Source organism: Prunus mume, linkage group LG8, assembly GCF_029339155.1.
Source record: "Prunus mume cultivar Tortuosa linkage group LG8, ASM2933915v1, whole genome shotgun sequence".
NCBI classification, from domain to species: domain Eukaryota; kingdom Viridiplantae; phylum Streptophyta; class Magnoliopsida; order Rosales; family Rosaceae; genus Prunus; species Prunus mume.
Window position 1 is genome coordinate 11,071,444 of NC_142705.1, and position 17,049 is coordinate 11,088,492.

General features: G+C 35.7%; 2 protein-coding genes and 1 pseudogene across 3 annotated transcripts; all 3 read right to left on the minus strand.

Annotated features, from left to right (window-relative positions):
• Nucleotides 1-167: 167 nt before the first annotated feature.
• On the minus strand, nt 168-2,847 carry LOC148914714 (UPF0481 protein At3g47200-like; annotated as a pseudogene).
• A 3,654-nt stretch (nt 2,848-6,501) lies between these two features.
• EXO70A2 (exocyst subunit exo70 family protein A2) lies at nt 6,502-11,545 on the minus strand. The gene is made up of 11 exons (XM_008242819.3): nt 11,251-11,545; nt 10,870-10,965; nt 10,560-10,765; nt 9,887-10,123; nt 9,406-9,544; nt 9,070-9,282; nt 8,001-8,206; nt 7,439-7,636; nt 7,261-7,360; nt 6,903-7,132; nt 6,502-6,807 (listed from the first exon to the last, which is right to left on the minus strand). Exons 1-11 carry the CDS (start codon nt 11,407-11,409, stop codon nt 6,690-6,692), a joined length of 1,902 nt encoding a protein of 633 aa, XP_008241041.2. The 5' UTR covers nt 11,410-11,545; the 3' UTR covers nt 6,502-6,689.
• A 1,049-nt stretch (nt 11,546-12,594) lies between these two features.
• LOC103339633 (UPF0481 protein At3g47200-like) lies at nt 12,595-17,024 on the minus strand. 2 transcript variants are annotated; one of them, XM_016796329.2, is made up of 5 exons: nt 16,081-17,024; nt 15,168-15,948; nt 14,979-15,089; nt 14,100-14,139; nt 12,595-14,021 (listed from the first exon to the last, which is right to left on the minus strand). In XM_016796329.2, the coding sequence occupies exons 3-5, from the start codon at nt 15,001-15,003 to the stop codon at nt 12,680-12,682; spliced, it is 1,407 nt and encodes a 468-aa protein (XP_016651815.2). In that variant the 5' UTR covers nt 15,004-15,089; nt 15,168-15,948; nt 16,081-17,024; the 3' UTR covers nt 12,595-12,679. The 2 variants fall into 2 exon arrangements, with proteins under 2 accessions (XP_016651815.2, XP_088899290.1); XM_089043164.1 differs by having other exon boundaries at nt 12,595-14,139.
• Nucleotides 17,025-17,049: the final 25 nt, after the last annotated feature.

Below are 17,049 nucleotides of genomic sequence, written 5' to 3' on the forward strand. Positions count from 1 at the left end.
CTTTGACATTGTTACAAGAAACTAACAAAGTATTATCTAATTCTTCTTCATAACAAAAGAAAAAGGTTCATTGCAAGATGCTTCCCATTAAAGGCAAGGCATGATTATCTACAATAGGAAAAGGTTTCCTCATAATATCTATTCCTTTTTCTACTTCTTTTCATGGCCACAAAATTCAACAAATCATAATTTACAAGAATCTTCTACATCCATTAAATTACAATGTCAACCTAAACACTCTAGTGCTATGTAAAAAAAATATATATTATATACAAGTTCCCGATTTAATCAACTATCATACAAACCAGTCGAGCATGTCATTGGCCCTCCGCTGATCAAGCTACCCAACCCAACCCTCAAACCCAAACGAGCCTCTATCCTGACATCTTGTGTTCCTTACCAACCGCTCTTATACATAGCCCATGCAAACATCTCCATGTTCAAACTCACACCACCATCTTCACGTTGCCTATTGATTTCTTCCAAAACCCCCTCCTTCATCTCCAGCCTCCTGTAAGTCGGTCATCAATATCTTCACACGAATCATTCTTTGTTCCTTCAACCCCAAGTCAAACGGCTCGACAGAGTATATCGCGATTTGCAAGAGGGTTGTTCTTGTACAAAATTGAAACCCGTTATGTGGTCGAATTGAACCCACAATATCATATTGGGGTTTTCTTTGTGAACGCCGCGTTCCAATTGGCCCTAATGCAAGCAATAGAACGTGGATTTTTGGGGTTTGTGGAAGTCTGGACATGAAGACTCATAACAATGTGAATGTCCCTATTGCAAGCAATAGAATGTGCGGTGATGCGATCGACTTGTGATTGAGTGGTGAGCTTTTGCATTAATCTCCATGGTTAATTATAAGAGGAATTAATTAATGCATGTTACGTAATATCTGGTTACTAGGATTTGGGCCAATAAAAAAAGGTTACTAGGCTGATTGCGAGCGAGAGATGGGAATGAAGAAACGGGTGAAAGAAAGGTAATATAAAGGAGGTCAAACTGAATAAACTAGTACTAGACTACCTCACTCTCAAACTTATTCCAACATATCATTTGCTAATGCTATAGAGTTTGATAACCAGAAAATATAACTATTTTTCCACCGCAGTCGTTTAATATAGCAGATAAAATGGTTAACTGAGCTAGACTTTGAGAACCAAAATGTTTAGGGTTTAGGAACTTGCAATGATGACAAAAATTTAAGTAATAATTCTAAGATAGTCATTAGCTAGAGCATAATAATATACCTTATAAATGAAGGTGAGCATGATGAGTATATTGCAATAGTAGACATAATCCTCCACAGAGTTTGGAAATAGTTGCTCTTGAGAGTTGTTGTCCACCTCTTCTGCCGAGGGTATGCATTGATTTCTTGTTTCTTCATTTTTCTGGGTCACATATGCATTCAAATTTTTACAGAGACTAAAGTAACAATTTGTCTCACCCAAGCCAACATCTTTTCCAATGTGGTCAAGCAGAGTTAACAGATCTCTGCTACTGCCTGGCCTGCTGGATATAATTTTGTTCTGGACGAGTAAATCCACGTCTTTTGAAGTTCTGATCATGCACCTCATAAGAAAAATAATATAATGGGAGATGTACTTCACAGCGTGTTCGTGGCAATGCTCGAAGGCGATGAGATTCAAGAATAGAGTTGTTGTCCAGTCATCCATTGCAAACCCAGGAATCCGCAAAACGCCATCTGTGAATTGTATGTCAAGGAATGATGATGAGGTGCATGTCTTGGTCACAAACTTAATTCCAGCCTCGTCAAGCGTTGTCACACTGGGGCATTCGCAAACAACATTGTTGTTATCTTTTCGCTGCTCCTCGTCAAGTGGAAGTGAGGGCAAGTAGTAGAAGTGCCGTACAAAATCAACAAAATGTTTCACTTCATGACAGACAACATGGCCAGGAAACTTTTCAATTTTCACCAACTGCTTGAAGAACTCATGTGTAAGGTCGGGAAAGGAAACATCTAGAGTTCCTCCAATCTGCGTAAACAAACCCTCAAGCACGAACAAGGGAAGCTGATTTTCAATCAAAATCATGTCATGGTAAACGTCCTCAATCATCCTCGGCTTGCCATATATGGGATCCCGCATGTCTATATAACTGGGAAAGAAATTCCTATCATCAGCTCCAACACAAAAGTTGCGTCCACTAGAAGCAAAAGTACAAAATCATTACTGCTTAGTTCAAAGGGCTGCGCATAACTACTCCTGGCCTTTGCTTCCCAGGTTCTCACTGTCTGAACACAGAGGTCTAAGTTCATCTTGTTGTACCGATCCAGAAAGGCCTTCACGTAGTTGAATTTAAAGGCTTGCATGACTTCGAGCCCTCCTCCAGCACTAAGGTGGTAAGGTCCGATAGGGACAGCCCAAGGTTTGTAGTATGATTGTTTATTTCCTTTACGAAAGCTCTTTGGGACTCTGTATATACAGCAGTTGGACTCCCCCGACGATTTTGGGATGCCTTGTAATTTACCTTGTATTAAATTTGCAACTGGATCTCTCTCACTTGTACGGACGCTTGGAGCCGGAAAATCCTTGAGCTCCCCACTTGATATGGACGATGTATCAGTCTTGTTTGTCTTTCCATCTTCTGAAGTACGTTTCTGATCATATTGTCCTCGCGGTTTAACTAACATGCGGGCCACTTGCAGAAGTATGCATATGTATCGGAGGCTTAGAATGCGCGCCAGCTGGAGCAGTATCTTCTGGAGACTTAGAAAGTGCTACAGCTGGAGCGGCATGCATATGTATCGGAGGCTTAAAATGCACGTCAGCTGGAACAGTACGTGTATGTCTGTCAAGGTAGAACTAATATGCCAACAAAGGAAACTTGTGCTAGAAATTTATTTATTCGCATCCAAAGATCCAGATCTAAGAATAATCCTTTAAATTTCCAGTTTCTAAAATCAATAGTAAATTGAGTTTAGATTCATAAAATTCATTTTTAATCATCTACAGCTCTTTCCTTTATTTTTCTATTTAAAATACCTAATTGTTCAAATAAAACCCGATGACTAGTATTCAAGTAAGCAAGTTACCTAATGTAGCTTAAAATTTAATTTTTTTTTTTTAATTTCAAAACTACCCTTATTTATAAGTTAACGTATTATGTGGGGGAGTGTAATTAATGAGACAGGTTGAATTTGGAAAGATCTCTAAATGGTTGTAATAATGGATGTAGGAATTAATTTAGAAACTTATTTCAAATTAAATATTAAATTCAAAATTAACGTATTAGTAATCTATAGGTGATTAAAGTTTTGGTTTTTATTTAATATAAAAAAATTATGTTGTTTTCCTTTTATGAATTATACAACTACTAATCTATTTTATTATAGTTTTATGAATAATAGTGTACATTCTAATTATGTTGAAAAATAATTTGATAATCTATTTATTGTTTCTTTTATGAATTTTTTTAAATGAACCTATTTTTTCTCTAAATAATATACCTATTTTTTTTCTCTAAATAGTGTACCCTTTTTTTCTTTAAAAAAAAAGTACCTATTACTTGTTTTATGAAAAATAATTTGATCATCTTTTTATTGTTCGTTTTATGAAAAAACCTTTTTTTTTTAATTAACCTATTTTTTCTCTAATAATGTACCTAGTAAAACAATTTGCCTAGTACAATGAAGCTATAGGTATTTTTTCTCTAAATTTTGTATCTATTTTTTCTCTAAATAATGTACCTATCACTTGTTTTATGAAAAAATAATTTGATAATCTATTTGTTGTTTGTTTTACGAAATTTTTTTATCTAAATAATGTACCTATTTTTTTCTCTAATAATGTACCTAGTAAAAAAAATTTACCTAATATAACGAACCTATTTTTTTCTTCTAAATAATGTACCTATTTTTATTTATGAAAAATGTGCATAAATTTCAATTATACAACATACCTATTTTCTGGGGGAAAAAAAAGTACATAAATGTCAATTACGAAAGTAACTGACTTTTTTGTGTAAATAATGTACTTATATATATATATATATATGTATATTATAGGTAAATTATTTATTGGAAAAGTAATTTTGGGATTTTTATTTTATTTTTTGGATTCAAATTTTTTTAGAAATTGCCGATGGGTTAGAGGGAGTACCAACCAAAAGAAATGAGGTGATTGATATGCAATTAATAGGGAGTATTAATCTACATATATAAAGCAAAAAACAGAGAATAGTGAAACATTCAAAATACCAGAAAATGCCGTTTGTTAATGCAAACATTAAGAATTGAAATTATTAATTAAATGAGGATAATATGGTAAATTCACACTTTTTCATATTAAAAAAATTAAAAATAAAAGAAAATCATATAATGAATCCTATTTTTATGGAATACAACTACCCATTATCTTTTTAATTCTAAAATAAATTTAAAATATTTTAAAAAAAGCCTCTCGCAGGCGCGAAAGCTCGTGCAAAGAGGCTAGTTATAATTAAGGCTTTTAATGACATGCTTGAAAATAAATATGAAAGTGTAGATGGCATTCATTGTAATTTAGTTAATAATACTAGGATACATCTATCTTACATGGCAACCTATTTTAAATTTGTGTTTGCAGTAAAGATTTAAAAGTAGGTGGGTATGTGTCTATGATATAGTAGTTATAATGGCCTATATTGGAACAACCTTTGTATCAATTATCCTTTTGGAAAAAAGGTTTAGGTGGAAATGAGGAATGCTTGCTGGATATGTAAGGTAAATGAAGAAAGAAAATCTGCAATAATGACCCTCTAATTAGCTTATGGTTATATATAATTGAAGACACAAAAAATTAGCTTACCTTGAGTATCCATCTTCCTGAGATTATCTTATCTTCAGGCACCCCTTTCGTTCGGCAAATGTGGGACTAATTGTTTTTGCTTTGCAATTTGTATTCGGTTATAAGGTTTAGCAGATTATGTTGATGCCACACGTTGAAAAGGCATCCATATTGTTCTTTGACCTTGTTACAAGAAATTAACAAAGTATCAACAAAGTATTCTCCATTGTAAAGAGTAGGTTCCGTGCAAGTTGCTTTCCATTCATGAAGCCATGATGATTATCAAATTAATTAAAAGAAAAAAAGTAACTAAAGTTTGCTCTTATTTATTCTTCCATTTTTTACTTTTTTTCCTTTTAGCTTATCCTTTTTTAAATGGAAGATATTTAACTCCTTGCACATAAGGAGTTCTTCCTTCTCTGCAAAACAAACTACAGTCTGACATGTTTAGAAATTTTTCACACACACTGTAAAGATGTCATGGGGTTCGAACTTGACCACTGGTCTGTAAGCCAATACCATTTTTCAACTGGGCTAGATCTCGTTGGCTCTTTTATAGTTTTAAATGAGTTAGTTTTGTATTTGTATCATACCGTGATTTGTTTGTAAAGAAAAAGGGCTCCTTACATGTAAAGAGCAAAGCAACTCCTTACCTGTAAAGAGTAGAGCAATATTCTTTTGCAATTGAATGAGTGGTATTGATTGTATGATTGTAGAACCACAAAAGATATAAATGCGACCGCAACCAACGCCCTTTTCACTTTTCCATGAAACTTAATCCTAGAACGCTGTTAGAGAGAGGATATAGAAAAGCCTGGACTCTGTTTTTCTCCAGTTGAATGAAAAGCCTCCTCCAAATTATGCCAAAATAACAACGGATTTCGCTGCATAAGCAACATCATGTGTAAACTGATAGAAAAGAAGTTGGGAAAGAGTACAAGTATAATAATGCACTGGGAATTGCTTGTACCTCATGATTAAAACGAATGCTCGTGGAAAAGAATGCTGAAAACATTTAGTTTTATGGTTTCACTTAGATTGGTTACAAGGGCTCTTCCCAATAATGGAAGTGCCTATTTTTGGGATCTATCCCCTCCCTCTTTGGTCACGGAGAAAAACTTAGATGCAATGCGGATAGCATTGTTTTGCTATTCCAGTCCAATAATGTTATGCTACGTGAAAGTATTATCACGTGTGTCAATGTTATTCACTGGGGATGGCAAAATACTGTTGTCTCCGTTTCATGGAAGTCTTTCTCCTTATCAGGATCCTCACATTGGATGGCCTTCCTAGTCCTCCTTCAGATAAATGAGTTTTCAAACAAAATGCATGTGGCCATGGCATTTTCAGTTTTCAAACTAGATGATGTGGTATAATTTTCAGTTTTGCTGCTGCATTTTTTTTCTTTTTCCTATAAGTTTGTTGTGGGTTTTGTTTGTATAATTTTGTTTCTTGAATAATTTTGAGTTTGGTTTGTTCTTTTCTTTTTTCTTTTTTCCTAAAACTGATGCTTCCACTTTCTAGTCCCTCTCTATAAACTGTGGAAAGACATATACAACTATGACCTTACAACAAATTATCGTTATCATTCAAGGATTCGTCATTAAAAGGGAGAGAGAGATTATCTTTGACGCTAACACTTCCCCTCCAATGATTGTTTTCTCCTAATCTTTTCATGGAGACAAAATTCTAGAAGTGAAAAACATCCTTCCAAATTACACATTTTTCTCATTTTAGTAGCTGAAAAAACAAATAGTAAAATAAATTGGAAGAAAAATGCAAGCTTTACATGGGACATATAATTTTGGACTATTATTTAACCTCATCATTGTACAAAGAATACCAATTGCAAAGCCAGACCCTAGTTTTCAAAACAGGCCTGGCAACTATATATATCTACCGCTTCGGTTCAGTCCAGGTCTTACTTTCAAAGAATTCATTCAGCATGGACTCGATAGTCTCAGGACGAAACCTTATATACTTCTGTGGGTTCTTCCCATTCTCGATCATAGGCCTGCAACACAGATCAAATCCATATTAATGCTGAAAAAAATAAGATTATGAATTTTATTTTTTGAAGGAACGTTTGCAAATGTGAGAAAAACATGCCCGAAACGCTTGACGAATGATCTGTAAGCAGGCAAGAGGACTTCAGCAACAGCCAGCCTCAAAGACTCTCGCAACTCGCTATCGGGAACCGTCCACTGAGATTGCCTTTGATGAAGCTCCTCAAATTGGACGTTAAAGGTCTTGAACCGATCTTTCACCATTGCTCTTGAAAGTGAACTACTGTCACTACCTGATGAATTTCCTCCTTGGACGGTAAGACACTGCAGAATCTGCATCTCACCAACAAAAACAAAAACAAAAAGGCCAAAAATAACAGAGCAGCTGAGAATGATTTTCAGCTAACATCCACAATCAGAAAGATTATAATGGAGAACAAGATTGATCAAATAATCAAAACCTTTGCCCAAGAAACCCTCTTGTACTGATTTGCATGCTGCTGCACGATCCTTCGGTGTATCTGCACCCAGTCATCCCCCAACAAGTCCTTCGCTTCTGACCTGTATATAATTACTTAACCGGCAATGTTAGGATGCAGATAGGATCAGAATCTATCAAAGAGCAAGACTAGTACGAACCTCCGCACAGATCTCACTATATAGTGAATGTTGTTCATGAGAAATAACTGAGTGAGTGCAGGATCTTTATACTGCTTCGATTTACCATCCAGATTGTTCTGAAGAGCCTGCATAATCCTTGTAGTTACGGCTGTTAGCTGAGACTCTGAATCACCGTCATCAAACTCTTGAAAAAGTTGCTTAAGTGTAGACTGATAACTGCAAACATTAAAACAGTCATGTGTGATTGTTGCACAGTTAATACCGACAAAGGCCAAGGTAGCTAGAAAGAAAACCAAATTTGGAACTGGGGAAAAGGAAGAAATATAAATAATAATCAAAAGTAATAACCTAGCTAATATAGAAATTATTGTAATAATGAACTTGATAAACTAAATATTACCCTCATAAATAAAGCAGATGAATTTACTATAAGATTGGATCGAGCAATTGATACCGTTTATCAGATCATCCAGAAAGACATCAGCTATCATGATTACTTCAAATTTATAAATATATTTGTGAGCTCCTCAGACTGGGGACCAAATAGCAAGAAGAAGAAAGAGCAGGAATCATTACTTACTCGAAGAGAAACTTTACATAGTTTATCACATAGCTTGTCAACGGATGGACAGTTCCATCAAGAACGGTAGTTTTTGTGGCATCTTTTTCAACAGCTTCTTCAAAGTCACCAAAGGTTTCCTGGGCTGTCTGAGCTAGACGTTTTGTCAAACTTACTGCAGATTCCCGCATTTCCATACAAGCTTTACTTCCGAAAAGTAATTCAATCTGAAAAATAAGATCTAAAATTTATATTTAAACCATCAATTTGTTTTCTTAGAAGTATTAAACCAACATTTGATCAACATAAAAAGACAAAGACGAGCCTGCTATGACACCATCAATCCATAGCATCTTGAGCTTCTACGTTTCTGTAAAAGTTCTAATTCCCTTGCAAACTAAATTAATATATGAATTCTGCTTGCCACTACTAATTATTGCCATGTTACCACTTTTCTACATTTTGGCCTTCAATTTACTCCAGTGATCATCTTATGGAATTAAACGCATGAACTTGTTAATCTGAATGCTATTCCTCAAAGAGTTTTAAGGTAACTTACACAGTTCCCCAATGATTTTAGAAAACGAACAGGAAGGTCATAACCTTGATTCATATCATCACAATAGCATAATTTTCACATTCATAATAAAACCAACACTACACTATGCATTGTATGCTGCAAGAGACTAAGATATTAATGTGAAGAGTGAACAACGGTATAGTGACAGTTCACTAAGCATATAAACAGAGCTTTTCCAAGATGACATGAACTTGATAAACTCCATGTTTTGACCCAAATTAATATAAATAGAGTAACTTCAGAAACTTTTTCTTCAACTTGAAGTGCTTTCACAAAAAAGAACTGGTGCATAAAACTAGAAACTGTTTGTGTGTGTGCGTGTAAAGTTAATTTCCCATAGGCCCCATACCTTAAATACCTGTCATGATGTCATCAATCCCTAATAAATTATCACCCAAAATATATCACAAGAAACTCTCGAAATTTAAAATTAATTAAACAACTAACCATTTCCAAACAAGTTTGGTCATGCATGAACTAGTTTTTATGTAGTTACTAAAATTTCAATACCTCTGACTGCAGTTCTCTCATTATCTCATACATGTCTAAAAGCACGAATAATTTTTCAGGTGACCTCTTGCTTCTGGCAATGGCCTCCCCAAAACTGAGAAGCACAGCCATACTGTTTGCAGTAACTTCAGCAAAACATGGATTCTTAAGTGAATCGGCACCTTCAAATATTTGATCACAGATTTTCTTTTCCCCAGCAAACAGCAGCTTCACCTGTATAAAAAGAAAATAAATAAATGTATATATTATATGATAATAATTGTAAATAAAAACGCAACAGAAAACAACAAACAAACAATTTACAATCAACCGAGTCAAAGTCAAAGAAATCCTTACAGCTATCCGCATATAATGTATCCAATTCCCAATCTTAGCCTCTAAAACCTCCCACTGCATTTTCTGAACATCATCCTTACTAAGTCTTTCCACACCTAGTTTCCTCAGGCTCTGCTCCATAACAGCTGCACGAGTATCCCTGATAGATAAATAAAATTTTGTCAGTTTATGAATAAAATGTGAAACAAAGATCACAATGGTTTAAAGCAATGAACTTACACTAGACTCAACCAAGCCTTAAATTCAAATAAGTGGGGTTGGCTACAGGAATCCTTTTTCTCCAATTTTTTCTATCTACAGTTATCCTTCATTACCTTTTTGATATTCATGTAACAAAGAAAAAGAGCAAATGGAAATAATTCGTATTCTATCTGGAGAATAAAAATAATAACTGCAAACTCTCCTCCACCATTTTCTTCTTTTTCTAACTTAAGCAATGGTGCAATATACGATTAACCACACAAAAGAAAATAAAAATCACCTGTAGATCCTAAATAGCTGTTGTTGATGGCCAGCTAGAATCATTTGTTGGGCTAAATCATGCAGTAATGGCAGAACCCTTGGAGGAATAAGCGTTAGTGGTGTGTAAATGACAGGTTGTAAGCTTTTGTTTTGGTGCTCTGAACCCTTTCCATCACTTTTCTGTCCAGCTGGATCTGATGACGGCCGTAGAGAGTCAGGAAGACAATCAAATAGACGATCAGGCTCCACAGGCTTACTGAAATACAAAAGAGATAAATTACAGAGTTAATTTGTTATCAGACCTGATTTCCTATGTTAGGATTGGCATGTCATGGTTTTCAGTTTTAAATTGCGTTTCATTTTTCATCTATTTCAAACTCTGCTTCTGTACAAAAATTAATATTTCAGATCAAACATTGCAGACAATCATCTTCTCTAAGAAGGAAAGGGATACAAAAAAACACAAACTTAATACACTTAATTAGATATAATGGAAATAGTATATAAATCTTCAGGAAAGCTGGTGCTTGCTTGTCATGTTTATTAATGCAATTCTAATACCAGAGAGAGAGAAAGAGCGAGAGGGATTAGTATGTAGACTGACAATTTCTAAGCAGGAAGTGGTAATTGGAATTTGGAAAAAGATGTTTTCTCTTACATGCCTAAAGTTCAATCAGAAAATTAAAACGAACCTGTAATTTGTAAGCAGCTGTCTAAATTCATCTTCAAGCTTTGAGATGGCTTTTGAAAGCAAGGCATTAGCATGGTTAAGCACCCCATCACCGCTCTTAACAGTCTTGTTTTTACTGAAGAACTGAATGATGCTCCTCAACTGATCAATTGCTTCCAAATAGCTCTCCAGGTCCTCATGTGGCCCTCTCAGTATTTTAGCCTCTGCCTAAACAAACACCACAGTTTCCAATCAAATTCTTCACATAAAAACAAGACCAAGTTACAAATCCTAATGCCATGAGTTGATGAAGAGAAAGAGAGCTAATTAACCTTGCGTGTGAGGTCGAATTGCCCCAATATCACCTCTGCAGCCTTCAATGTCTTATCAATGTTCTCATGGGCCCTCCGAATCGAATGCGTTCGTATCTGCCATCCACAATTACCACAAATTCACAAGGGGCACAAGGAAAAAAACAAATCGGAAGCCTAAATTTCTGTAAACTAAAGCTAAAGCGTTAAGCAGATCTCTTCAGCTCCAGCTACATATATACATATATGCGAAATGCGAAAAGCAGAGATTTTTCACCGAAAGAGAGACGTAAATTACAGGAGGCGAAACGAAACGCAGTAGATTTTGGAAACATAATGAAGAAGCGTGACATTGTCGTGAGGTTTCTCGGGAAACAAACAGAGAGAGAGAGAGAGAGGTACCTGAGTAGGACGCATGGCGGTCTCCAGAGCGGAGAGACGGTGGTCAAAGGAGCCGAGAATGGCGACCATGCTGTCGGTGATGGTCTGGCTCTTGTGCAGCGCGTCTCTTATGGACGATGCTCTCGCTTCCACGGCCGCCATTGCTTGCGGAACCCCCATCTTTTTCAAATTTTCTTTTTCTCGCCGGATTTTCTCTCTGTGTTTGGCCGGAGAGAAAATTAAAAGTGAAATCGCGAAATTCGTGTGGAGAAATCTGATCAGCGTGGCTTGCGTAAGTCATTCATAAAGAGGATCGTGTTGGTGGATGGCTATTCTATATAAATCTTGTTCCGCCATGTCTCTCTCTCTCTAATATTTTTGCATTGCACTGCATTCTGTCGCGTTACACTATACGTTGCTTAATACGCACATGCTAATCAAACTTTCTATATTTGAAAAAAGAAAAAAAAAGTAAATTTTGTCCAACCACTTAAACAAGTACATACAAGAAAAGTAATTTTTTGTCATTCCCTTTAATTAATTACTTCTAAGTTCTAACATTTTTATGTGGGTAGAAAAAAAAAAAAAAAATTAGCTCGAATACAACATTGGAATTCACAATTTATAGGGAATATAATAAATAATTGGGACTTCAATAGATGACACCTAAGCTAATAAAGAGTTTGGATTCCGAGTTTTTGCATTTAGAGCCTCTGCATTTAGTTTCATCGTAGTCATTGTAAAAATCCAACAACTCAAAACATGACATCTAAGCTAATAAAGAGTTTTCTTTTATATTTTTCTAAAACTCTAAACTCCCCTACTTCTCTCTTTGTGACGTTTCCAGTCTGTCTTTTCCGCTTTGCATTAGTTTCTTTCCATCCAAACATAGAGTGCAGCTTCTTTTCATGAATTTTGGCTGAATTCCAAATGACAACCAATTGACAGGTAGTGGCTGTAATCGATGGATATTGCAATGAATTGGGTATTTTTCATGAAAATTGAAAGTTATCAATTTGAAAAATTTTATGAAATGCGGATAAATGGAGGGGCTCGGGATCCTTATGAGTATTTGAATTGAATCGTTGGCTGACTAGATGGCTCTTTCTTGGAATAAGATAATATTTTCAGGCACGCCTAGCTCGTTCTACAACTAACTGATGAAAGACCCATATTTCTCTTTGAACTTGTTACACGAAATACACGAAGTGTGTGCTGCAAGTATTCTTCAATATTTGCAAAAAGAAAAGGTTATTTGCAAGCTGCTTCCCATTCAAGTCTTGATTATTCAATGAAAAAGGTAAATTGTAAATTGTAAATTGATGATTTTATGGCAACAAAATGACTACATAAAAGGGATTCTTCTTTGACCTTGTCATCAGAAACTAATTCGGTGCCACTTTACTTCCTCAGTTTTAACACTTTGAAAAAGCATATAAATAATGTAAAGCTATAGGGATAAGATAGAACATATCGTTTGTACGAGTGTGAGCACAAGGAGTACAATTGCAGCAATTGTAGAAACAACTTTCCATGGAGTGTTGAAATAGTCGCGCTTCAGAATAGCTTTCCATCTGTGCCAAGGGGCCTTGCAGTAGGCATTGAGTTTTTTGCAAAGACTCAAGTAATACTTTGGCTGACTGAAACCAACCCCTTGGCCAATATGGTTAAACAGAGTGGACACATCAACGTTGCTCCCCAGCATGCTAGATATAATTTCATGTTCAATGAGCAAGTCCACGTCCTTTGAAGTCTTGATCATGCACCCCATGAGGAACATCAATTCTGAAATGTACTTCACTTGGTGATCATGGCACTGTTCGAAGGCAATCAGGTTCTTGAAGACAGTTTCCGTCCAATCGTCTACCCTAAAATTCGGAATTTTGAGACATCCTCTGTTGAATTGTATGTCAAGTAAGGACCTCGTGCTTGTTGTGGCAAACTTAACTCCAGCATCCTCTAGCGCTGTCACGCTTGGTGGGATTTCATAAACCCTATGGCCATATTCATGCTTTTCGTCCTCCGTAGGCAAGTAGTAGCACCGAATAAAATCAACAAAATGCTTCACTCCGTGGTTAACTCCATGCACAGGTGCACGATCGGCACCAAACTTGTCGATTTTGACAGAAGCCTTGAAGAACTCATGCGTAAGCTCGACAAAGAATTTGAGAGTTCTTTTGGAGCCATTATCAACTAGGTTATACAAACCCTCAAGAACAAAGAAGGGAATTTGGTTCTCAATCAACAAGACATCATGGAAAACATCTTCGATCATCCGCGGCTTTCTATAAATCCGATCGCAATCGTCTACATATTCGAAAAACTGGTGCCTGATCATAAGCTCTAAGACAAAAATTGCATCCACCAGCATCAGCTCGGCAAATTCATCACTGCTTAGGTCAATGCGGTCTACATAAAAACGCCTGGCCTTTGCTTCCCACGTTCTCACAAGGCCAAGGCATTGGTCTAAGCTGAGCTCGTTTCGGCTCAAGAAGGCCTCTAAGTATTTGAGTTTAAAGATTTGCATTTCTGAGAAACTTCCTTGGTGAAAGTGATAAGGTCCGATTGAGACCACCCGGGGTTCATAGAACTCTTCATTTCCTCTGCGAAATCTCTGGGGGACTTTGTAAATACAACAATCCGGCCAAAACGACAGCGTGTCTCGCACTTTACCCTCGATTAGAATCGCCACTTCATCCCTCGGTTTCTCAACTATTACTGCTGGTGCAGCATTGGTTGATGAAGTCTCCTCTTCCTCTTCCGTAGGGGAGAAGCCAGCGCCATCCAATAACCTTCGACAAGAATTTAAAAACAAACAAAAAAAAGTCAACTCATATCCAAACAACACTAAAACATTCCAATATACATACATGTTACCATAACCAATTTCTCCGTGAAAAGCTGATGTGCCTGTCCCCAAAAAAAAAACAAACAAAAAAACAAAAAAAAAATTATCTGGTTAAGTTTTCATCGACTACATAAAAAATTAAATAAATTTGTAACTGCTAGAATGCACAGTGAGTCTCACTCTCACTCAAACTAGAGAAGTCGGTAAAAATTAATTATTAGATTTTGCCTAAGGTTGTGAAGGGGTCTAGCACTAAATCGAGTACAATGTTGTGGAGGTTTCGAACTTGGGACTTGTTTCAATATATGGGAGAAGAAGTACCATGAAACTAACTGTTAGTTGATGCAAACAGCTTGTTAGATCTGGTAATAATAAGGGAATGATATCTACTCTTAGTTATTGGAATCTCAATTATGATGAGGGATATTTGTTAAATGTCACCTGAACTTACATCAGTTTCAATTTGTCACCTTAAAGAAAAATTTAAGCAAAATGTCACTTTAAGTTTTCAAAATCCATTATTTGTCACTTGACTTTAACATCATCCAATTTTCCATCCATTTTGAAGGGTATTTTAGTCTTTCCAATATGTAAACCCTCTTTTTTATATAATATAAAGCTATGTAAACCCTCTTGCTTGGAAAAACTAAAATACCCTTCAAAATAGATGGAAAATTGGATGATGTTAAAGTCAAGTGCCAAATCATGCATTTTGAAAACTTAAGGTGACATTTCGCTTAAATTTTTCTTTAAGGCAACAAATTAAAACTGATGTATAATTTCAGGTGACATTTCTACAATTATCCCTTACGATGAATGTTGTACTCTTTCGGATTTATTCAACAAGAAAAATAAAATGTCAATATGTTAATTTATGAAACACCCTCATCACGCCTCGTACCTTTTTCGGGTTTTGGTTGGAACATCTTTGCTGTATATGAAGATGCTCAAACTATGTCCAAGGCTTCCTGCACAGCCTCAGCTATTACCGCTTCTCCTCTTTCCCTTCATCCTTCAAATTCAAAACATTTTAATAATGAAATATTTCAACAAATTAATGTACAAAGAAATTTTGCACATATAGGCTTACCAGTTTGGCTCACTAGATGAGTCCACCTCTGTAATCAAGATATATTATTTTCAGGCATGGCCTTTAGACAAGCTGTGGAAGTGACTGACCTTCTTATAATGGATGGCTACTATATATACACAACGAAAAGTTCCATATTATTCTTTGACATTGTTACAAGAAACAAAGAAAGTATTATCTCAGTCGTCTTCATAACAAAAGAGAAAGGTTCCTTGCAAGATAGCTGCCTTCGAATTTGGAACATTTTCTTCCAAAATTGTAAAGAGAAATACTGCCAGACTAGCAGAGAGTTAATTGGTTACTTCTTTGCTTTCAAATTTGGATCCATTTTGTCCAAAAAAGAAATAAAATAAAATTTGGATCCATGGAGATCGACCTATATGAACATTTTTAGCAACACTACAGTAAATCCAACACTCATCCGTGGCCGAATTCGGGTTGAACCCGGGTTATCCAAATTGATCATGTTAGGATCAAAGTTTATGTTATAATTAAGGCTAATGTGATTAGTGAACAACATAAACAAGAACTTGAATGTAAATCTCCCACTATTAACAATGTCATGTGCTTGATATTGCTTTTACAGCCCATCCGTACGTGTCCTCAGGCCCTCATGAAATGACTCATAATCACTTTAGAGGATCCTTACAATAGTATGTGCAAAAACAAACTGTATTTTGGCACATTCCTTAATGCAACTATGTAGCTCGCATCTGCTTGATTGATCAATCAGCTTATGGCACCAGTGCTCCGGGAACCACTGAGCAAGTGCCGAATTCAACTGCCCAATTAAAAGGGGGGGGAAAAAACCAATAGCTGAATTATGCAAGTTATGTAACCATGAGACCCCCTGAAATAAAGAAGAAGAAAAGAATTGAAAACAATAGGCTAATGGTGTTAAGAGAGATGGTACCTGAGACAAGAAGAAAAGGCAGGAGAAAACTGGGCTGTATTTATTTATCTGAGAGACAGAGAATCAGTTCTAAAAAAAATACCATGAATAATTACAATCAGAGAAAGATCTTCTTTTGGTAAGCAACAAACGTAAAGGTACCCATTTTCCTTCTCTCTTTTTATTTTTTATTTTGGCTACAAAACCAATTTTGCTTTGGGTGGAGAGAAAACAAAATTAACAAGAGTAATTGGAAATCAAGGTTTCTCTGTTTGAAGTTGGAACCGCAGCCCAGCGCACCTTATATTCTTTTCTTAAACCAATACATGGTAGACTTTAGATTAAATGCTTCTGATTCTATCTTATAGGGAGTTCATCTAGTGTCACATTTAATATGAATTGTCTAGTAGAAAACACCACCTTAAAAAAACAACTTTTATCCTATAACTTTGTTCAACTTTTGGCCAATTCAACAAAAATGTAGACTTGAGCCTATCAGAAATGTTGCCACGCTACAAGAATTTCTCCGAACTGGACAAAGACGATTTCTATAAACCATGGTTATGAGTTCAAATCCCATAACACGATAGAGGACGAAACATTACGGTTAAAACATGGTCTTTGGTCATGCATTCAAATCCCGTAAGACCATAGAGGGTGAAAAATTTGAACCATACATATACATTGCAAACAATGCCAGCTGAATCCAAAAATCTAAAAATTCACATAACTTACACGGAGTAAATAGTTTAAGATTTGCTCATTAATCCAAAAGAACCATTTGAATCTCAAGTTCATACTTGCATAGAAGGTAAGCAATGTAGGATTTATGAACTTTTAAAAAAATTCACATGACTTCAGACAAACCATGTGTCAGTGTTTAGATTAAGACAATTAACATAGACACGGTAGAGCCCAGAATTTAGTCCAATCTAAAACAAAATATAGGTGTAAAAGTGACTGATATAATTAAACTTCGATCATTAGAAA